A 23,729-nucleotide genomic window follows, 5' to 3' on the forward strand; every position below is an offset into this window, starting at 1 on the left:
TCCACAATCTGCTGCTTCACAACATGCTGTTTTTAGCATTAATTTACAAACAAAAGTCTACTTAAATTAATGAAAAGAAACAGGACTATTTCCCTGGACCACTGCTACCCCAGATGACTGCTGCCAAATGATCAGCTGAGCACTGGAGGGCTCCTTAGGAACAGCAAGCAGATTAACCACTTTCTGCTGTGCTGTCTTCTGAATTTTCCAGTTTTGAACAAAAATTTGGTACAAGAAGATCACATAAGATATAAGATCGCATTAAATTTTATAATTTAGATTTTCAAGTGGAAGTATTTGAACAATGAGCATGATAGGTGAAAGAGCAGCTTTTTCTTTGAAGGACCACGACAGTAAAAGTACAAAAATTTGTTTCAAAGGAAATTCATCCGGCCCTCTCTGTCCTGATCAAACTTTCCACAGGCAGCTTTGAGACTAACATTACTAGCTCAGCAATCTGGCAGCACTTCCACTTAAGGTATTTAAAGAAGGGACAGGCAGAAATTGGAACAGAAGGAAAGAAAACTGGAGAACAGGAAAACCTCTGCAAAGAAGCAGAGACTGGCTTTGTATTTGGTTTAGATATTCTTATTTTGAGGTTTGAAGACAAAGCAAGAAAATATGCCATTTTGAAAGAAGGTAAAACTTATGTCAGTATAACATTTATGCATTTATGTAAAACTTATGTCAGCAAGACATTTGTCTTGTTCTTTCCCCCACTTTGATTCTCTTTTTTTTTTTTTTTTTTTTTTTTTTTTTTTTTTTTTTTTTTTTCCTGTCAACAGATGTGACTCTATTAAAATTTCTGGGAAAAACTGCTCAGTAGCATTACTGTCAGAAATGTTTTAGAGAGTCATCACCCTTCCAATCTGAAGTGGTACATTCAAAGAGAAGAAGCATTAAGAAAATTTAATGCTTGAAAATAGAAATATAAATCTTTACAAAGTACTATGATAACTTCTAAACTGGCCAAAATCCTACTGGCAAAATTACTTTCTACCCAGCTGCATTCTAGCAGTAGTTTCAGTGGGCAAGAAGTCTCTCTCAATCCCTTCTTCTAAACACCACCAAGAGGGCCAATGGTCCTTTAAGAAGATGTTTCTATATTTTACTCTTTTCAATTGTTACGTGTTTTTTCTACACACAGACATACACACACCAGCCATTAAGGGCTGAAACAAACCTAACTCAGTTGCAGTAATATTTTCTGAAATTATAGATTTGTAGGAGTAAGTGAATTATTACAACATGGTTAATCATTAGAGACAAATCAGTTAATATTTCATGATTTAATGCATTGGCTTTTTTGTATAATCAAAGTGCATTTGAATTCTTTACAGGTAAACATTTATCACTGACCACTGGCTACTGAAATTGCTCCATGCCCAGTCATCATTTAGGTTCTCTCAATCATATTTTCTTTCATTTTTTTTTCTCATTCTCCTTCTTTATAAATATATCTGAAAATATTTTGACTAAGCAAAGCAAACGCGCATAAAATATGGTGTGTGCCACTAAAGAAAACACAAATCCAATACATGCACAGGCTACCTCTCTCCTGAAGAGTTCCAGACTAATGCCCTGTGTGGTGGCTGTCAGTCCTGGCTGTATCTATGCACTGAAACTTTCAGAGTTCTAAATCTGAGCTGGTTGGGTTGGTTTGGTTTGGGGGAGGGGGGAGGCGGGGGAGTTTTTATTTTGTTTGTTTTTTCTGCTTTTTCTCTGAAGGGAAGAAATTAATATGAAGCTGTTTTTGGACTAGGTGAGATGATCTGTTTTAGGACAGGACTAGGTCAATCTAAGGTTGCATTCTGTCAAGAACAGAAGAGTTTCCTCTTTCACTATTGAGGAGTATTCTTGGAAAAATAAACTGCAATGCAATCTGTTACACAGCTTTCACTGAAAGCCAGCATCACATAATTCTATAAACCAAAAGCAGAACTTTCTCCTCATAAAAAAAAAAAAGTAGTGCCCTATTTTGTTACAGTTATTTTGAATGCACTCATCTGTGAGACAGAAATTCCTTCCCTGCTTCAGATGGTGCATACAAAGGTTTTCCGTATTGTCAAGTCGTCTATCACAGAAATTTCTTTTGGAGGGTTATTTATATACAGACTCTTTTTATTGCTTCAAGCCACCACTCTTGGAGAAAGAGTCTAATCTATCTCTTGCATTATGAAGTGAAGGGTCAAAATATATTTTAATATCCTCAAGGCTTATATAAGCACATCACAGGGAAGGAGAAAAGAAACTAAATGAAGCATAATCTTATCACAAGGCAATTTGGCTATAGTCCACCTTTTATACATACAAAAAAAAGAGAGTGCTTCATGGTCACTCTCTCAACCACCCTTTCTACCTTTCCTCATTTTGACAGCTAGAAATCCCTCTTCAGATTGAAATCAAAACAAGGGTCAACAGACCACGAGATTTAAAAGGGAGATTTTATACAAAACCCTACCATTAGAATGCTAAGAGCCTTCCAAACCAAACACTCTTTTCACTAGAAAATAAGGCCTGCTTAAACTGTGGGACAGACTGAGACCATTAGCTCTGTTGATGAGCTGTGTGCACTCACCATACAATAATAGGTAATCTGTAGGCATGCCCACCCTATTCTGAGCCCAAAGAAATACTCAGAATGGAAATATCTTTGGTGGATATTTGGGCATTGCAGAGGTTTCACAATAGAGATATGATGTGGGGTGATGGTCTGCAAAGTTTATGTCATTCTTTAACAAAATAAATAAACTGCACCAATCCTGTTAAAATTTTATTTAATATTTTTTTAGCCAAACTTATATCTAAGAAACACTTGGAATGAATGCTACTCATGCCAACCTATGGCTTCCTTTTGCTCTTGACAGTCTGGGAGTAGTTTTGTCCAGGAAGAAAAGTTTAAGGCTTCCTTTTTGACTCGTGTGATTGTATCCACTTCCAGACCTCCAATTCCTCAGGACTTTTCTTGCCACACTGCTCTGCAGAGGGATGCTCATGCAGTTTTATACTGTCCATTCCATCATTCAGGGGCCAGAAATAAGAAACACACAAATTTCTGTGATCTATCTTCACTTCTCTGTGGCCCAAGGAAGAGGAATCAAGATCTTTTGTGAAGCTCATAATATCAAATTAACCAAATGTCATGATTCCTAGACTAAGAGCCCAAGTATCTGAAGAAAGAAAGTTTAAATGGTTTGCATACTAGATATAAAAGTCTTGTGGCCCAAAACAATAGTTCTTCAAGGAATATATATATATATATAAGGGGGCAGAATTTGGCTTCACAAACCATCATAAATCTGGAATATTTCTTTTTGTTTAGGTAGGTGATTTAGTAAACTAAATGCTTTTGTAGGGAAATGCAAATCAAGCCTTAAAGGAAACTGTTAAAACACATTACCCTATTTCCAGGAATCTATGTAGAAGACAAAGATAAAAATTTTCATGTAGATACCTGTAATAACTTGTTAACAAGATTGATGCTAAATCCTCAGCATTCCAACAGTGTCTCATAGGTGGTCACTAACTATTACTAAGATAACCCTGCTGCTGGATGCATCATAACACAGAGATGTTTGAGCCTCATCAATTCCACTTTTCCAGCTCAGTGTTCACTTCAAGATTGACAGACCAGGATGCCAAAGACTTTGAGGAAACCAAACTCTCTCTTTCATCAGCTTACCCAAAAAGTTCCCAGCCTCACTGATAACACATCATTTTAAAAGTTATGTGGTTTTGACAAGATGTCAACATCTTGTTGAAGAGAACAAAGAAAACAATGCTTAAAAAAATTGCAGTTGGACTGAACAGGAAAGGAAAGGAGCTGCAAGAAAACTATAGCTATAAATTCAATTGCTTTCTCTTTTGTAATAATACAAAGTTCTGTTGCTTTAAGGAAATTATTTCTTCATTCTTCTCCATCAACTCTGTCAAAATCAAATTTATACGTTAACAAAATCCAGAATTCATTTTTCTTGAATTCTGCTATTGCAGGTGCCAGCTTGTCTGCTACACCCTATGACGTTCTTTGGTCAGAAGAAATTGTGAAACTGAGAACTCATATGGGCAATGATGAAACTGACCTATATGGGAACAGGGAGTTGTGTTAACATTTTCATATGAGTGGTAAAGAAGACTCAGGAACTTGTTTCCCCTACTTCCGTGTGACCACCAGATCATGCTTGTATCCTGGAAGTCTCCTTACAAGTTTTAACAGTCAATGTAAATCTATTCCAAAATGGAATTTGTAATCCATTAATTCATCCAAAATGAATCCACTCCAAAATTTATTTACATCTCAGAGCAGAATACAGTTGTGTCCCAAGAATTTGGTAGATGAAAGATGATAGTAAGATACCTTAATAACAAAGCAAAAATTGTATTTCCATATGAATAAGCAGAGAGTTATTAATCCTGTGGAGTTGATTTAAAACTCGTTAAAAATAGCTCTCCAATCCTCTATATACCCTACGGAACACCATGTGCAATTATTCAAATCTATTACATCTCATCAGAGATACACAAATCCATCCCTTCATGTCTTACCAGCCTTTTCTGGGCCCAGCTTTAACCTGTGCTCTGTTCCTTCTGCTGCCAGGTAATCCAGTGCCTCATATGTCATATGCCTCATATTGCCAGCATGTCTAACATTCTCTGCCATCGCTGCCAGGATGGAGAGATGAAAAGAGGGAAGGGATGCCCTAAGAGAGGATTCTTTTCAACACAGCAATCTCCTGTCCTTGCCTCTCCTGCAAACTGCCAACGTTAAGCAGAGAGAAGCTTAATTCACAACCCCAAAGTTTCAGTTTGTCACTTTTTGGACACAGACTGTCGGTGCTATGGCAGCTCCTAGTTTGAGTGCATGTCTTTTCCAGCCTAAGTGGAGCAGTCTCTGTATGCAACAGCTAGTACAGTCTGCAGTGAATGCTTTATACCAATTCATTTATGAGCACTGGCACACCTACATTTCAGCTTTGTTTACTCAGCTTTCTGGTCTCTCCTTGAATAGCTCCACTATCTTCCCTACTTAAAGAAACCATTTCAAAATCCCTGGTTATCCTGAGTTTTCCTTGAACAAAAGCAGAGAATGAAGCAATGCCTTTTAATGCCATGTGAGATACAGTATCCTTAAGAGTACCACTTTCTTTTTGTCTGCCCTAATTTCCTTTTCCTATCTCCATCCAGATTAGAAAAGAAAAGGACATTTGGGGAGATAAGTACTTCCCTGATATAATACATTTACTGGGCTGTAGTTATGACAATTAGCAAAACACACAAGATTATCTAAAAACTCAGTTAAGTCACTCAGATGCATTCTGTTTAAATGCACAAAGCTTCAGGGCAGACTCATAAACCTTATCAGTCTGCAACTTACTTTCCCTCCCCCTCCAATAATAATGACTTTGTCACAGTTCTATTAGTCCAGGGCATTCAGCATTTGTCAACTAACTCCTGGGAAAGTACTAATTGAGACAATCTATTTATATAAACAAGTACACAATATCTACCGCTAAAATGCAAAATAACACGATCAAACCAAACCAAAGAAACAGAAAACAAAACAAAATACAGTTTTTTCAATATCTTTATACAGACTGCTTCAGAAATAGGCTTGATCCTTCCTGATCAGTTTAGTCTTTACTTCATTGCTTTCAGTCAAGGAATTTCCAAATAAGCCACATTTGCTTTCCATTGATTATTTTATTTTTGAGATCTATTGTTCAAACTGTGTTTATAACCTATGGTCCTTATTCCTTTTCAACTTTCAGATTCAACATGTAGATATAATCACAGCAGCAAATATGATTTCTCAGCCTACTGAGGGATGCACTTCTGAAAAGAAGGCAAGAATTTTTTTTTAAAACAGGATGATCTCATATACATTATGTATGCTGGGATATATATTTGCATATATATTTGTATATATATATATATATATATGTGAATAAAAAAGTCTCTATTATTTTGAAATTGTATCTTATATTTTCACATCTGAAGGAGTTAAAGCACACATTAATCTAAACATAGCTATGTTTTCAATTTACATTATTTTGCTTTTAAGCTCATTATTTTATTATCTGAAAAGAGAGACTTCAAAAATGATGTGAAATTGACTGCAAGCAAACAACCCAGCAATTTCCAAACAGACCAGTACACCTATAAAGAAAAATTTCATGTTTTCAGTTTCAAAAAAACAAATTAAAATTATATAGCCTAAAATATCTTCAAAATATTTTTGTGACCCTCACTCTGGTGTCTCTGGCAGTGGCAGCCCCTAGAAAGAGAAGGCCTGGAGTCTGCAGAATGGGAGATCTCCCAGCACTGGAAAAGGTGCTGGCTGCAACCTTGTGCTTATCCATGAAGTTTTCTAAAGACATGACACAGAGAAAAAGGGGATTCTGCTGGTTACTCATCCACTTTGATTGAAAAGCTGTTTTAGAAACTGATCACTTTATTTTACACTGCTTTTCCCACAGGGTCAGGTCAGAGAATGTTTTGCTCTATAATCCTTGTCTTATCTGTTAATGTTACTCAGAAGTCTTTGCAGATCTTCTGTTGAGGCCATGATTCAAGAACTTGAACCTGTACTTCATATGCAGACCATGGGCACCTTTCTGGATGAGGGGGCTAAAGCTGGGACCTGAGATGGAGTTGAGTCATGGATCTGAACTGATAATTCCAACCAGTCAGGTTGGAGGCATTTTGTAGAAAAGGGTTTTGAAACACACACTGAGCAATTATGTAACATGGTAGAGAGGATTAATCTTCCCAATTCACCACTTCAGTCCAAGTGAGCACATGCTGTTAACGGTCTCTGAGTCTGTCCAGTGAAAAAAATAGCAAATAAATAATAAAAAAGCAAACAAAACCCCAAGTAACCCCACCAGTTGGAAAGCAGCAGTTTTTATCTTCTAGTTATTTAACTGCTCTGTAAAAACAAACTGCTTTTGCAATTCCCTACCCAAATCAGTGAGAGGGCTCAGTAGGCAGTGCTAAAATGAGACTCCTACCACCTTCCAAAAAACTATGGTGCTTCAGCAAGAATCCATTGTGGTGGACAGCACAGGAGGTGGCAAATAGTCTGCACTATAATCCAGAACATGGATTTAAGGATAAGGGACAAAATAAGGAATGCTTGCAGAAGAGAGGCTTATGGTCAACTGGAGAAATGATACTTTGAAATTTCTTTTTCCAAAGAACAGCCTCACTCATGATGAAGTACAGGCAACCAAGTCAGCTTTTAGCCAAAGCTTGATTTAAATCTCATAAAAATAAAAGGCAGCAGTGTGGTCATAAAATTGTGAGAAAAATTTGAAGAGAAGGGTGACTAGTCTAATGTCTTATGAACTTACTGCAAAATAAATACCAGTATCTCTTACTAGAAATGGATGTATAAAAAGCAGCACAATTAAATGTCTTTTAAAAACTAAAAAAAATACCCATCTAGCAGCACCAACAGCCATTCATTCCAGGTGCAGCTGGAAGCCCAGAGTTCCTTTGTGGAAACACTAATTGCATCTGTTAGCTGTGAAGGGCATCAGGTTGTAGCAATATAGCAAGTAAGAGGAAAATTTCACACTGATTTATTTACGTATCAGTGTGGTTCTAGAAGAACTAGTCTTTTCTCAGTGAATTATGCTTTTAATACATCATATTGCTACTGAAAGAAGCTATTAGCCAATATCACTGTGAATGCCATCAGAACAAAGTATCAGCACTGTCATTAGCCTGCAGTCTTGTTGATGTCTCATTAAATTCTGGGAAAAGATCTCAGATGGTTTAGATCACATTGCACACAGAGGATTTTGCTGCTGGTTTGTTTTTTTTTTTTCTCCTTTTTTTTTTTTTTTAACTTCTAACTGAAATCCATCCCTTTGTTTTGTCTTCTTTCAGGCTTTTGCTGACCACCTCAGGCCTCTGTAGAGTTTAAGCCAGGGCATTACAGAGGAGCAGAAGCCTGCTCTGTCTTCCTCTTGTGCTGCAGAAGCTGGGGCTGTCTCTAAAACATCAAAACATTTCAGAGGTACATGTTACCTTTCATCAGAAACCATGGGTCAAGCAAATGAAGGGTTTGGAGAGAAAAGAAGACAGAATTTCCCTCTTCTGTGAAACAGGAAAATAAGGATGTGTCTTCTGTCTATATTCTATACTGCTTTTTAAAGAGGAAGGCTTTCCAAAAATCAGTGAAATTTCCTAATGACTAATGAGTTATATGAAAGGGGGAAATTAAAAAGAACAAGAAAACAGAAAAAAGAAAAAAAAACAAAAAAAACCACAAACAAACAAACAAAAAAACCAAAAAAAAAAACCAAAAAAAAACAAAAAAAAAAAAAAAAAAAAAAAAACAAAAACAAGAAAAGAGAAAAGAAAAGAGAAAAAGAAAGAAGAAAAAAATTATTTTATAAAGTAAAAAATTATTTTTTATGGCTCAGGGAATTGCAGTTAGATATTACCTTCAGATCAATCTTTCAGGGTTGCTTGCTTTTTTTTATTTCCCTCCTCCTGTATTTTGTACTATAATTTAGCAAATGTGAGCAAGCCTACCACAAAATCTTTTCAGCTTTCTTATTTTTAGATGAGGTTTTTGAGGCAGAGAAGCAGTGAAGCAGCAGTGAGGCCACATTGCTGCAAACTTCTCTGTCAAGCAACTTGTCAAGGGGCTTTCTCTACATAAGTAAGTAGAAAATTGTCACTAGGAAATAGTAGAAAGTAGTCACAAGAAAACTGAGGTCTCTGCAGAGATCTTTTTTAGAGTTGGAAAATTCTAATAAATTTTCTTGCTGCTGGGCTTAACTTCCAAAAGACATTGTGGATTTCAGGAGATTGCTAAAGAAGGCAACCAGTTAACAATAAACTGGTGCCATACAACTCCCAAGTTTCAAAATGCTACAGGATATTTTTGGACAACCAATAAAAGCATGTGTTTAAACTTCTTGTTGGAAAGAAAAGATGCCATTTCTGCAATGAGAAAAATACTTTCTGTGGAGAAGCTTGAGGAAAATCCAATTTTCTTCCCTTCCTTAATTTCCCTTCAATTTCTTCAAAATTAATTAATTAATTCTTCTACAATTTTAAAGAACATTGAACTCTTTGTCTAACAAAACCTCTTCTATTTTCTTATTAAACAAAAATGATGTTGTGTAGCCTTTGCTACTCTTTAGCCACAGTATTCAACCACAAACATGGCAGAGGCAATGGATGATGACTCATGGCCTGAGCCTTATTTCATTTACCTGTGGCTGTCATTGTTGTTCATGTGAGAACACTGTCACACACCCAGAATTCAAGCAGCCTTTTGCCTGGTGAACCCAGTAACTCAGTAAGAGGCTTTGATTTTCACCCTTTCTCTACTCATTTTCTGCCCCTCTGCAACAATACTTCAATCCTGACCTTCCAGATATGGAATCAGCCCTATCAAAACACATATTCTCATGCAGTGATGAGAAGAGATAGAATACCTTGATTTAATCTTAGAAATAAGCACAGAAATTAAAAGTATCATATCTTCTTGACCTTACAGTTTACCTACCAAACCTTTAAGGACCAAGAACTACAAGGCACATGTGAGACATAACCCAGAAAGTGCTTAAATCAGGGTACATATAGAAGGTGACAAAGTGTCCCTTGAGTCCTGGTTAACTGTCACAGATAAAGCAAACTCTGCTTGCACCCAGTCCTAAAGCACCTTGTAAAGACAACCCCAGCATCTCCCACTTGCCCCATTTCTCTTGCAGCAGGGATTTTTAGCTATGCACAAATGCTTGTGCCAGCAGCCCTTTTTCTGGGGTGCACAGATATGAGGTCACCACAGCGAAGTCTCTCAAATGTCCATAAAGCACAAGTGTCCACTGCTGATTACAGAGTGTTTCACACAATTTACATGTGCACAGAAAGAGGCCAATTTCCTTCCAATGAAGGAAGGCTGTGGAATTAGAGCATATTTTAAGAGGTTGTGCATAGGCACAGACCTCCTTCCAAACATTCCAAGCCTAATTTTGAAAAGGAAATAAATCTGATGGGTCATAGGGGACCTAAGGTGTGACCTTCTCAGCAACTGAAGATGGAGAGCTTAGACTGGACTAAGGCACTGATTGTAGGGCTTATTGTAGCATTATTTTAGGCTTTTAACAGAAAAGGGAAAAATTCCACACAGCTGCTTCATTGTAGTTCAGTTTGAGGGAATGTGAAGACCTCACTTAACTACCTGTACTTGCTATTGACAAATTTCAGAGGAGGTCTGACAGGGAGAAAAAGAAGGGTTTATTTAAATATAGCTCCTCAGCATAGTGCCCAGCTGCTTTTAGATTGTTCTAAAGAGATCCAGGAGTGAGCATTTTTCTCACAACTCACTTGAATTCCAAAAGGTTAATTTGCATTTCCATTATCATAATTGACAACTTAATTTGTTGCAGATGTTTTAAAGAAAATGTAGAAATAGTAACAGAAAAAAAAAGTTCAAAAATCAACTCCTAAGCAATATAATTTTAAAACTTTCTGGAGAAGGCAACAATCATAAAATTCCTTGTCTTTTAATATTCTCCTTTTCTGATTGTCTTCAAGAAACTAATATAGCTCTGTCAAAGAAAAAGCAAGAAACTAACTGAAGAACAAAAATAAATACTGAAACTATGATGAAAAGTATATTTTGAGTTGAATTTTCAAAAGACATCTCTCTCTGAAGCTGCTGTATCTGCTGCCATGGTTCTAATAGTGCTCTGTTGCTACCATGGCAGAAAATGTTCAGGATGAGGAGTTACAACCAGTTTATCCTATTCTAAGAATTCATTACAATTCCCAAATGAGAACACAGATAGAAAAAATGTTCTTATTCACTTCTAGTGGTCTCAGAAGGATTGGTCAGAGTACAATTGCTTAAAATCATTCTTCTCTCGAAATGATAAAGACAATGAAATTCTGCAGTTCATCCAACACAGACAGATAATCCAGACAGATAATTTACTCAAACCCCTACCCAGCTCCTTGCACACCACTCTTGCTTCAGTATCATCTCAGAGCAGTCTGAAATTTCCATGAAATTTCATGTGGATTGCTGGGGTTGCTTTAGTTACAGAAATCATTCCTTTAACTGACAATTACTGAGCAGAGGTGCTATGTGAATTCCTTAATGAAGGTTAAATAACTGCAAAAGGTCCATATTCAACTTAATAAATTCAGATCAAAGCGACTTTTTTAGAATGAACAATCTAATTTAATGATAAAAATTGAATAAGCTTTGAAATAAGTTTAAATCAAATTTAAAATATTGAAAAATGTGACAATTAAGGAATAGATGCATGTTCAGTTTTGTAACCTAGAATGTCTGGCTCAAACAACAGGACATATATGATCTACATTTTAGACCAAATACAGAAGAACAAACCAAGAGTAAGTTATTGGATTCATACATCCATGACATCACATAGGAATTTTTAAACATAATGTTGTACGAACTATTAAGATTTCAAGAACTATTCTGAGGCACATCAGTCTATTCTGTGAGCTCAGAATTACCCCTGGGGCTTGGAAATGCTCTGTTGGTCTTGTAGTTAAACCCACAAAGCAAAGCTTTGCTAAACAGCAGACTAAAGATGGTAGTCCCCCTCTGACACCCTAAAGCCCCAACAGGACACTGAAATGTGGCCCTGTGATAACCACACATTGCTAGCTACTTGTCTTCCACTGACCTATGTTCCTGGCATTATACCAGCCCAAATTACAATGATTTTCCATGTTGGATATACTGAACATACCCATACCATCATTTAAGGGATATTATTCCTAAAATTCTTTTGTCTTAAAATATTTTTTAAACCTTTTTCTGGACAAAGACAAAGTTGAATAAGCTAAACAGTTTCAGAAGTTCAATTTTTTCTCTGAAAAAAACCCCAAACCCAACCCAAACACTAAAACATTTAGCTAAAATGGCTGATTTACCAAATTTGGAGCCTGGACTTTGCAGTTCTGTTGAAAAACCGAGATTATTTTTTAAGATAAATGTTGTTTTTATACAAGAAACTCTCATGTTATTTTAATACCTTTTCATTTCTTTTTCCCAGTGGTACAGAAATACATGGAAATAAAAACATAATGGGCAGGGGAAATTTATTCTTATTCAGAAAATGTATTGGAGAAGCTTCCAGTCAAATTATATAGAGGGTGTATGTAGGATGGCCAGGGGGAATTCTTTTAGCCTCAACAATTTCTCTTTATCTATTTATCTGTGATTCAGCTACTTCTCAGATAATTGACCTGGAATCTCTTTCTGCCTGTATTAATCATACCTGTTATGGTTTTGAAGCACCCCTTCATAATGTAAAGGAATCACAATTTATCATTCAGGACAAAGACAATGAAATGAATGTCTTAGCTTTACTTCTTTAATTTAAATACCTTGAAATATCTTCTTACCATGCCCAGTTATTACTATAGAATACTGGAAAAAAACAGCTCTTATTCTTTCAGGTTAAAACAATTTTTCCTCTATATCCAGACATGCTTTAAAATTTGCAACTACTTTGTTTGAATAACCTTCCTGAAACAATTTTAAGAAACTGTGTGAGTCTCTTCTGTACGTGAAAGACAAAACCAAATACTTTCATAAATTCCCAAGCCTCCCCAGATAGTGAAGATGAGGAAGCATTACAGATTAACTTCAAACTTTCCTACTATGAAGAGCAGGAATCATGAACACAGGCCAGCTAAGGAACATTCTTCCTTTTTTTGTTAGTGAAAGGGAAGCTGCCTTCTCCTAACACTCCAAATCACTTTGTTGTCATTGTGCAGTTATCCCTTTTAGAAATTAACTTTTTAAAGCATATAATAACAGTAATTTTTTGAAAGGAAAATGCTCCATTAATAAAGATAGAGGAAGAGAAAATCTAAGAATAACATGGTCTAGGCATATGCCTATAAACTCTAGCAATATAATGAAAGAGAAAGTTATATCAAACACACATGGATCCACAGGGTCAATGGATCACTTGGCTCCTGTTACCCTGGTTGGAATCCTGTCATTATCTCAGACTTGGTGTTACCTGTTTGAAGATCACATAATGCAGAAATAGGAATACATGGAATAAGTACACTGAAGGAGCCAAATATAAATGAAAGAGTCTGGGAACTGTGCATCATGAGCTGCTGTCTTGTGTGCCTCATGCATCTCAACTGTGAAATTGTCCTTATAAATGGTTTGCCATAGGAGTCAAAGATTTGCTGGTGCAACTTGAAATTTTCTGTAGTATGAAGAATGCTTAATGTCTGGAAATTTTCTTTATGTGACAATACATGCTTGAACATAAGTTTTTAACTTTTTCACTTTTCCCTTTTCAAAAATCATTGTTATGTTTATGTATAGCAGCTGTTGAGAAGAAATCACTTTGCTCATTCACATATCCAAGTATTTTACTGATGGCATTGAAGAATTTACATAGCTTATCTTGTGGTGGATATGAATATTTTTCAATACAGCTTCAGCAATAAGAGGTAAAAAATTCAGAAAAAGCAGAAAAAACAGTGTCATGCTGACTGCAAATAACAGCCTCACAGTGCAGTTTAGTACCCTGAATTTCTTCTAGAAGCTTTGCAACATATTTATATAAAATCAGTAACACCAATATAAATATGGAGTCAAAGTGTACTCTAATATGTTTATTCAAATCTATTCTTATAGTCTTGATGATAGACACACCAAATTATTTCTTAGAAATGAACATTATATATATGCTAAGTTTCATTCTTTATGACTGACAGAACAGGAAAGAAAGACTTACCATTCTTCTTGTAGAACATGATTTCTCCTTTAAATTCTATCTTTTCCTCCAACGATTTCTCAATTTGAAGAATCATCTGCTCATTTGTTTCAGCACCAAGTAAAAATTTACAGCTGCAGCTCTTCTGCATGACTTCAGTCCGTGCAAATCCAGCAAGCTCACAGAAGCCATCAGAGCAGTAAACAATGGGGAATCCCTTGGCCACCTGAGCATTTGCAAGGATGAAGTTACTATCTGCAAAAGAACACAAAAGTAAAATATTAATTAAAGTCTAAATTTTACACCTTTTGACACAGTACTTTCTTTAGCATCATAAGAGGGCATAACTGGACAGACATTTGAAAGCAAAGTCCCAACTGACTGCAAGCAAAGATCTAATTTCTGGTTTCAGACTATTGTGAAATTAAGTCACGGATCTAATCCACAGATCATATACAGTAGTTCTTCATGGCTTTGTACAGCTTGCCTCATTGTCTCCTCCAGGAATACTTTATAATGGTTGCCTCTGAGATAGATGTCAACATGCTAAAACAATCACTTGACCAAAGCTTGGTGACAAATACCAAAATTTTGGAGAAATTTCAAATGCTGTGTTATGCTGCCACTTAGACTACTCTGTAGTCTGAACAGCTACAGCTATACCATGAAAAATAAAAAAAAAAAAAAAATCTTCATGGTCTCAAAAAGATAATGTTGACCTATACCAGCAAAATAATTTATTCCAAATAATTTTGCAAGGAATCCTTAAAAGCACAGTTGAGCAACATGCCAGGCCATGAGGCATTAGGGATATTCTAGACTACAGAGAATTATTTGTACATTTTGGGGAGTGGGGTTGATTTTGTTGGGGTTTTATTTTTGTTGTTGCTGTTCATTTCTTTGTTTTTTTTTCTTTGTTTTTGCTTTTGAGGAAAAAAGATTTCATCCAAAATCAGTCACCTGTCTTTTAGGGCTCCACTCATATGAAACAGGTACATCAAAAATTCAGCATTCCATTATACTTAATGCTCTCTATAATTTCTCTGTGTGTTTAAGATGCAGCTATAATGTATGATACATTCAAGAGTAGCATATTGACATGGACATCAATCAGCCAAATTTGGTGTCCTAATTTGATTTAAAATCTTTAGCAAATCTAACAGCTCAACCTATTGGCAGCCTAATAGTTCATTTCCATTCCTCTCTGAAATGTTTTTGAAGGCTTTGTACCCCAAAACTTCATCTTCAGCCTATGTCAACAACTCTGGCCCTTTACAGTCTTTTTCAGTTGTCAGGGAGACCCTTTTCAGATAACATATGAACTTCTCATACGAGTTTTTTGCCTGCGTTTCCTTGTCTTGAGGAAAAAAAAAAAAAAAAAAAAAAAAAGTTTTATGGACAGAATCTGTCTACATTTCACATTGAAGGAGGAAAAACTATTTTTTTCCCATTGCTTGTTAAGGAATGTTTACCTTACAACTCACAAGACAGAGCTTGGGAGCAGTCTAGTCCCAAGACAGATACCCCTCATTTTTCAGACTTATGTGCAAGAATTCATGTATATGTATTAAGGGGAAATACTATTAACTAACCCATAATCCCTTGATAAATATTCATAAATTTAATGGGAAAGAAGTGAATTATTTTAATGGAAAGCTCAGGTTGATATACCTAATCCCCGTACAGGGATATATTATTTATGATTGCAAAGGGAGGGATAGAAATCATATTCTAAAATAGAGGAAAAATAAGACTGTCTTTCAGTCTGAACTGTCACAAGAGTTCTATATCAGTGAAGTCCCAACAACTTCAGCTATGTTACTCTTTAATTATCCAAGGAATAATATGCTGTGTCTTATACTGCTTTCAGTATTTTAACGACAATGGAGATTTATTAAATGATCAATTTTCTCTCAAGACTTTCCTTCAGTTACCCACATTTTGCACAAACTTAACTACATTCTTTCAATAAATGATTGCTATTGTTAAAACAGTATTTTCCCATTTACCAAATAATGTGTTTTTAAAATGCATTCTGGTTCAGTGCAGTGCTTGACTTAGCCTGTCATTTTTATTTGCCTAACTGGAGAATAAGTATCATTACCATTCATGCACTAACATGCTGCTCCCCCTGTCAACACAAAACTAAATCCCCACACTGCCAAAAGAATTAAAATCATGTGCTTGCAGTGCATAATGAAACTGTGACAGTGCAAGACCAGCAGATCATTCCTACCAAATATATTTCAGCTAGAAAATTAATTTACTTCTGTGTTTCTTGTTGCTTAAGACACAATTATATGATTCAAAGACTGCTGTGGGGTTTTGTTTTTCTTTTCAATTGTAATTGTTGAGAATTGTATGAAACAGAATATGGAAAACTAAAAGGATAGAAAAGGTAGAGAGGATGTGCAGAAGTGAATGAATGTCATTATGAACAGGAATACACTGGAGCTTACCAAGCATGCCATGATTTTATTGAAAATGTCAGGTGGGCAAACTCTATTGTCATTTACACCAAAATAAACCCAGAATATATACTTTAGCATTTTAATTAGCTCAACATTCATGGAATGAATCAGTTTACTTATAAATGCCAATCCAGTACCAGTTAGGATGACAGCCAGTCTTTCTCTTAATAGCAGGTGTCTGATAAGGCTTGTAAGCCTAATTTTGCAGAGCTTTTTGAGTACAACAGCAAAGCATCAGGAAAATACAATCAGAATTATATTTGCAGTTTTTATAATCCCAAACTAAGGGACATATCTAAATAATTTGTTGAAAATTTTCTTAATAAAAAGGACAAAGAAATATTTTTCCCAGTAATTACATGTATCATCCATTTCTTCAGTAACATTTATAAAGTGATTTATATTTACATATAGCAAATTTTTTAAAAAACCCAAAAAGAAAAAGTCCAACAAACCCGTACCTTAAAGTATTCTGATCAAAAGTTTGTTTAGTTCTGTAATTTATTTTTATAGCATCAAATCTTTAATATCACTTGTTACTCATGTTTTTGCTCATATATGTTAAATATAAAATATTTAAAATAAAATATTTCAAGAAACAAATATTTAGGGTGAAATTTCTATAATTCAGTCTTTGTTGTGACACAAATAACAAATTTGGCATTTACTTTCATGATGTTCAATGATAACTAGCTGGATTTAAAAATCTAGAGTAAGACTAAATTTAATTTAGAATAATTTATTAGAAACTTATGGACTGGAAGACAACATATTTGCCTGTTTTTGAACTTGCAGTAGGAAAGTTGCAATGAGTGATACAACCAATGGGTTGGTCTATATATTTTGGTGTATGTCTGTGTGCAACACTTCCATAATAATATAGAAATCGTTGAATTCAGTATTATGCTTTCAGAATATTAAGTTATTTCATTAATCAGGTTGGTTGATCAGGAGACAATATTAGATTACTGATGAACACTTCTTTTTAATTTTATTTTCAGATAAGAAAATACATCCAAGCAAAATACTTGATCTATTGAGAAAGATGCAGCCCTGAGCCTTTGGAATAACAGAGTAGAGCTGCTGAAAATCTGTGTAAGAAGGAGCAAATTTGGACTATTGAGGATTAAATCTGGTGCAGGTGGTTCAGTTTGCCAACTGCTCACTGGGATGCAGATTGAGCTCTGGGTGGGAGCCTGAGACAAGAGACCATGAGCTGCCAACCCTTTGGTTAGCAAAGGGCACAAAGATGGGTGGTGCCAGCTGGGTGGATGGACTCTGAGAGACTCAGCAGGAGCAGAGGACTCAGGAAAAAGAGAGACTGGTGTGGACAGAGACTGTGAGGGTATCAAATCTTTGGGTTTCTTTGCTGAGGGTCCTGCCTGGGGGCACCAGCTGGGGCTGTTTCTGTGTTGTTGCTCCATAATAAATAAATGGCTTTATGGAAAGAGTCATCTGAGGCTCTGGGAAAGCTGGGGTGGATCAGGTGGGGAAACCTGGTGTGAGTGTGTGAGTGTGGGATGTGCAGGAAGTCAGGTGGGCACCTGTGGGGTCACTGGAGCCACCCACAGGGAAAAGATCTCTGTCCCAGCAGTGAAAATCTCTGAGCTGGGAGTGGGACTGCCAGAGAGCCCAGAGAATGGGCAGAATCAGAAGCTTTTTTAACCATTTGACCCTAGGTTTCAGCACACAAACGAAGTGGTGTAAGTCTCTGCAAAATAAATTTCAAAAATTCAAATTGGATATTTGTATATTAGCTTTGAATAGCAATTGTTTATTTGTCCAGGCCTGTGAGAGTTGTGAGAAGGATGATTTAAAAGTGCTTTTGCTAAGATGGGAATTCTAAACACAAAATTTCCAACATGGACAAGATTTTCCTTTAGCAGCAAGTTAACAGAGGTGGATGAATATGAGAGATGTCCCTGGCTCGCCAGCACAATTCAAAAGCAGATTTCTTTCAGTTATGATTCTTTTACTTTAAGCTCATTTTCCATGAAGATCAAGTTATTTTTCCACATGAAAGTTTGAAGGAAGACTATTAGGAGTTAGCATGCCTGCCTTCATTTCAGAAGTAGAACCTACTGGAGAGGATAGGACATTGATCAATGGCAGACTCATGTGGTTTTCAGAAATGTCTGCCAGAAACACAGCATAAAGCCAGAGACAAACAAATAAGAGGAACCAGAACCATAATAACTATACCTTCAATCACAGGCTTAGACCATGTTGCCCTGTTTCAATGATGTGATACCCAAAAATCATAAATGGAGCAACAGAAATTTAGATGTCATGCTTTCTAATGCAGTGAATCTTATTCAACAAACATCACATGATAGAGTTTTAGAACTGAGATAATTAAAGAAAAAGGCTTTATGCAATACTCTTCCTCCTAATTAATGCCCACAATTTGTCTGGCTGTTTGTGGTGGCATTGTGTTACATTTGTACTCTGCACTCCCTTAACGAATCCTACTGTCATATCTAGCAAGGAATTACAAAAGGATTTTTGCTTTAATACTGTGGCTTTGTGTGCTATAAGTCTCATCATTGTGCTTCCCCAGTTTTTTAACAGTTATTTTCAACCAAAGTCTAGAAGTTTTCAAGAACACCTGACTTATTTGCAACTGAGCAAAGCCAACAACCATTCTAATTTTTAATGTTACATTATTTAAGAATTAAAGAGGAAGAAAAAATCCTACAAAAGAAAAAATCTTTAGCAATCAAAGAAGCTGCATTAAATAAGCAAGTGACTCACATAGTTACAGATTGTAGAACAGTCCACAATTCTTCTGGATGAAAGGATTTACTACACTTAGAATTGATTCCACAGTTTGTACACAGGCAACTTAACAAGGGAAATCTCATTCCAGGTTGATGCAAATTACTGTGACGGAGAACATGACCACATTAACAGTTAAGATTACTGATTAATTGAATGATTAAAGTAGTGTATGAAAACATTTAGCTTTATGTCAGCATATTTAGATGCCAGTGAATTTAATTAGAGCTCAAAATCATTTGCCAGCTAGTGTCCTTTGAATCTGATCGAGACCAAGATGATTTTTATGCTGCATACACTTTAAAATGCAGACATTAAAATTCCTCTTGAAAAATCTCAGTACAGTTGACTGGGTCACTAATGTGAGGTGAAGATTTATCTAGATCTAAGCAAGTTAGAAAAAAAGATGATAGAATATACTGATACTTCCACTCTTCTCTAAAAATGAATTCATATTCCAATGAATTTATAGTAGTACAGTGAAAGGTAAAAGTTTTGCATTATAAAGTACAAGTATGGACTGATGAACAAAAGACCCGTCACTATAACTCACTGTAACCTTTATAATTGATTTAATTGGCCTACTCATTTCATTACAAGGATTCATAAAACTGGGTAACAGCTACAAATTTAGAGTTAAGAATCAGTATTTAAAGTACCCAGCCCTATGGACTCAGCTGAAGGGGTGAGCTTCCATAGTTCCTGCTTGACCTGAACTGACAGGAATAATTTACAGTAAGTAGAAAAGTTCTGAATTCAGCAGCTAAGAAATAAACCTTTCACTTTGTATTTACAATAATATTTAGTCTGACAGTGAAAATGCTTTACTGTATACAATATTTATAGCTACAAGAAAACTTAATCTGCAATGCAGTTCAGCATGGAGATATCTAAGCAAAATTTGGGCACCTGGTTGCTAAATCATTTCCCAGTCTTACTGATAAACAGAAGATCACAAACCACTTAAGAGACTCGGTGTTTAATGATCCTGAGCCCAGCTTTCACTGCCATTAGTGCATCAGGTCAATACTGGAATAAAGACTGCAGCTTTCTGCATGGCCAGTAAAATTACCTATTCCTATAAGAAAGCAGACCAAAAAGCCAGCCTCTATCAGAGAGAAACAAAGAGAAAAACAAAAACAGTAGTGAACTTGATGGTGAAATGAGCTTCTGGCATCTTAGTGAGGAAAAAAATCATTTGTTACTCCATTAGAAATATTTGTGCATGTTCCCATTGCTTTTGTAATCCCAGTATCATTTGAATCTACCTGAACTCTGAAAGGACTTTTTTGAAATAGTAGTACTACTGTCTGCTCATTTATCACCACAGAGCACCCTTCAAATAAACAACCAATGCAATTGTAAAGGGTGAACTATAGCAAAGGAGAAAAAAACTTTCAGCAAAGTTGACATTTAAATTCTTCAAAATGAAGCTCCACTAGCAGAAGTAAATAGCTGCATCTTTTCCTCAGAAGGAAATATTAATTAGTCTAAAATATGTCTTTGTTTTTGCTTTTATCTTTACCTGTAATCATAAATTCACATATATCAGTTGAATAAAGGTTGTAACAAAGTATTTCTTTTCACACTCTTAAGCTTTGTTGATATTGACAAAATTTTATTTTTGAGTTTAAAAACAAAGATTACATTCTATTTGATGAACTTTTTTGTGTTATTGATTGTGCAGTGGCTGCCAGTGCACAGTGCAGATGTAACTAAAAGAGCTGTATTGCAGCTGTCAAATATTTACATGCCAGTTTTATAGGCATTGAAGTGCTGCAAGTGAAACAGCACACGGCACTGGGGAAAAAAATGAACCAGAAAAACGAAGACATTAACAATCAAGAGACTCTGTAACTCATGAGTCACCAGCATGTTGTGACAATGTGCAGTGGCATCCAGAAGTTACTCTCTGGGTGCTTGTTTTTCTGACAGAACTGAACCATATATCCCTCATGAGGGGGTTCAGCTACTGTTCAGTGTATTCTGTGAGCACCCACTGCACAGCAGGGTGCACAGGTTCACATTTCCAAAGGAAGCATGTTTTGCAATTTCTCCAATAAAATACATGGAAATTTTAAGTTCATCTACCAGGCAGAAGAACCACTTGTGCAACCCAGCTATATTTGATTTGTTGTTAGGGGTTTTTTTTCCCAACTGCTCCACTGATTTAAAATTCACCTGGAATTTAGAAACAGAACTGCTATAAATCAAACTAACACATAGGGTTCTCATAAGCACAAATCACATAGCCCAATGATTTAAGAGCCTGGGACCATGACTTGCTTTCAGGTGTTCAACCGAGAAAAAGGTTTGCAGACAACATTCTTCCTGAATAGAAATATTTTCAAAGACAAAGGCCACATGATCAACAGATATTTATTAATGTGATCCTGTCCATGCCTTCCTTATCACTTGTCTGAAGTAGAAATGAAATAAGGAGTTGAAAGCTGTTTTGTTTACAGCTGTATTAAGCACTATGTCACCTACTGCCAATTGGTGCTCAGTTTGCAGGCATACTAAATTTTCACCATTTCACAATATTTTGTGGGTTTAGTATCCTACACTTGCCTTTAATACATACATGCCTAATGAACCTATTTATAACGTTATTGCAGTGGATAACCCTTTGAATATTTGCACCCAATGTATGCACTGCTGATAGTGCAATATATCACCAGCCATATGTTACAGATTCTGCTAAGAGAGCTAGTGGAAGAATACAGGGGAAAAGATTTTTCAGACATTATTCTTGCACAACTGAGAGGAAGAACATAAGCTAGACATTTTGAAGCCAATGTGAAATGACTCTCAAAGATCATGTTCCTGGCTTTTTGAAAGCTAATGCTCCTTTCTTCTTGTGAGACTGTGTTAATTATGGAGTAGGGCTTGGAAAATATCTTGATACCATCTATACTGGAAACAAGAAACTGAATTTCTTTATAATATGATGATGAAGAGTTCAAGGACTATTTACCTATCATTGGAAGAGTTTTATCACTTGAAATGAAGTGGATATGGTCTGGAAGACTCTAAATACCTGGAACTTTTTGCAGTAAAGGACCACATATACAAAAACACAGCGAAATTGCCAGTGTTTTGAAATTAGTAGATTTCACGGAAATTTGTTTCCCCTTTAAAGTGACCACGTTGAAAAAAAAAATTGTGGATCCTATATAGCCTATATAAAAGAATGTTATCTGTAAGTACATGAAGTAAATAGTTCCAACACAGAAATATAAACAAGATATTAGTGCAAAGAGAGGGGAAAATCTTTGAGGTCCTTCCACTAGCTTCTACCGTGCAAGGCCAGGTGGTATTTACTGTCCACATGCTGAGCAAAGGGAACTTTCAGCCACCATTCCCAAGAATGAAGGAGGAGAAATTCCACTTTCAGCCCTGGAATTAACCATAGAAGAAACAGGCCAAGCTATCCCCTGTGGAGAGACTCCAGTGAGATGTGAATCATACACACACTAATTCTCCTCTGGTGGCAGTAGGGCATTTCATACCAAGCCTCCTCACCTGAACAAAATTATGTATCCTCAGAACAAAACCAGACCCTCATCTGGGTTTAAACTGAAGGCAAAAGGGACAGAGATCATCCTTCTGCCTAGTGCAGCACTTGAGCTCCACAGAGGGTGATGCAGCATCCCCAATTTTGCATATGATTTTCATTTTCACAGGCAAGATACACAAATAACAATGTCAAAACCAATATCTGTTCAGATACCACATGTTGCTCTTGTATTCTCTGAATAAGAAACTTTTTTTCCATTTTATACAAGTGCTACACTACCCTGAATTTGTTACTCAAAAAGGCTCAAAGATGATTTTCATGTATGCTAGCCCATATACGTAATTTCTGGGCTTTTCACTGTCACTTTTACAATCCCCTATGACTCCCATGACAATTTCATGACAGCTAGTGGTAAATTTTATTGTATTGATTTACCCCTATATTTCTTGTACTTCAATATTAAGGTGTCAGAACTTAAGAGTAAGCGTTTTGAATCTTTGTAGTTTACATGCTCATCTCTCAATCCCTGAAATTAAAGGATAATCTTGAGTTAATTTTAATGAGGAGAAAAAGCAGACTCCCTTGTGCCTATTCCAGTGAAATGAGCTCTTTGTAAACAGCAAGAATTTCTGCACACAGTTTTCTCAGAGAAGCAACACTAATCTGAAATAATGCAGTGGAAAAGAAAGTCTGTTCCAAGAATACTCTTCTGAAAAATTGACACAAATCATATTAAAAATGATTCATAAAATAATGAACAGTGTCCAGAAAATGCCATTTCCAGAGGGGAGAGTTGCATACTGCACTATTTGCCATAATAAAGAATTACACACTATATCCCAAACTCAACCTTTCTGAGTAAAAATATCCTAAGAATTTCATTATAAGGATCACTGACATTATCTTGAGCAAGATCTGTGAAGAAACAATATTTTGAGAGTGGAAAAGGATGAGAAGGAGGTTACAGGTGAGATTGTAATTAAGGTACCATATTCAAAGGAAAACAAATCATCTCGTAGTGGATTTCTCAACTAAGAATGGTCTCATAAAAATCCAGAGGAAAAATGCTAAAAAAAAATGGAAGGATGAGTCTTGTCATAGAATAAACAAGTAGAATAACCTTAATGGAAAAGCAGATGTGTGAAGTAGACATGGATTATTATTTATTATAATACAGTTTCTTTGGACCTCCTGGAGGACTGGCATAGTTTA

General features: G+C 35.9%; 1 protein-coding gene across 1 annotated transcript in view; it reads right to left on the minus strand.

The window, feature by feature from the left end:
- Positions 1-23,729, minus strand: part of KCNH8 (potassium voltage-gated channel subfamily H member 8) — a 173,326-nt gene that overhangs the window by 103,200 nt on the left and 46,397 nt on the right. The window contains exon 2 of the mRNA XM_056484401.1: positions 13,770-14,003. Within this exon, the coding sequence (XP_056340376.1) occupies positions 13,770-14,003 (234 nt within the window). The remainder of the gene's footprint in view (positions 1-13,769; positions 14,004-23,729) is intronic.

Source organism: Oenanthe melanoleuca, chromosome 2 (assembly GCF_029582105.1).
Source record: "Oenanthe melanoleuca isolate GR-GAL-2019-014 chromosome 2, OMel1.0, whole genome shotgun sequence".
In the NCBI taxonomy this organism is placed as follows: domain Eukaryota; kingdom Metazoa; phylum Chordata; class Aves; order Passeriformes; family Muscicapidae; genus Oenanthe; species Oenanthe melanoleuca.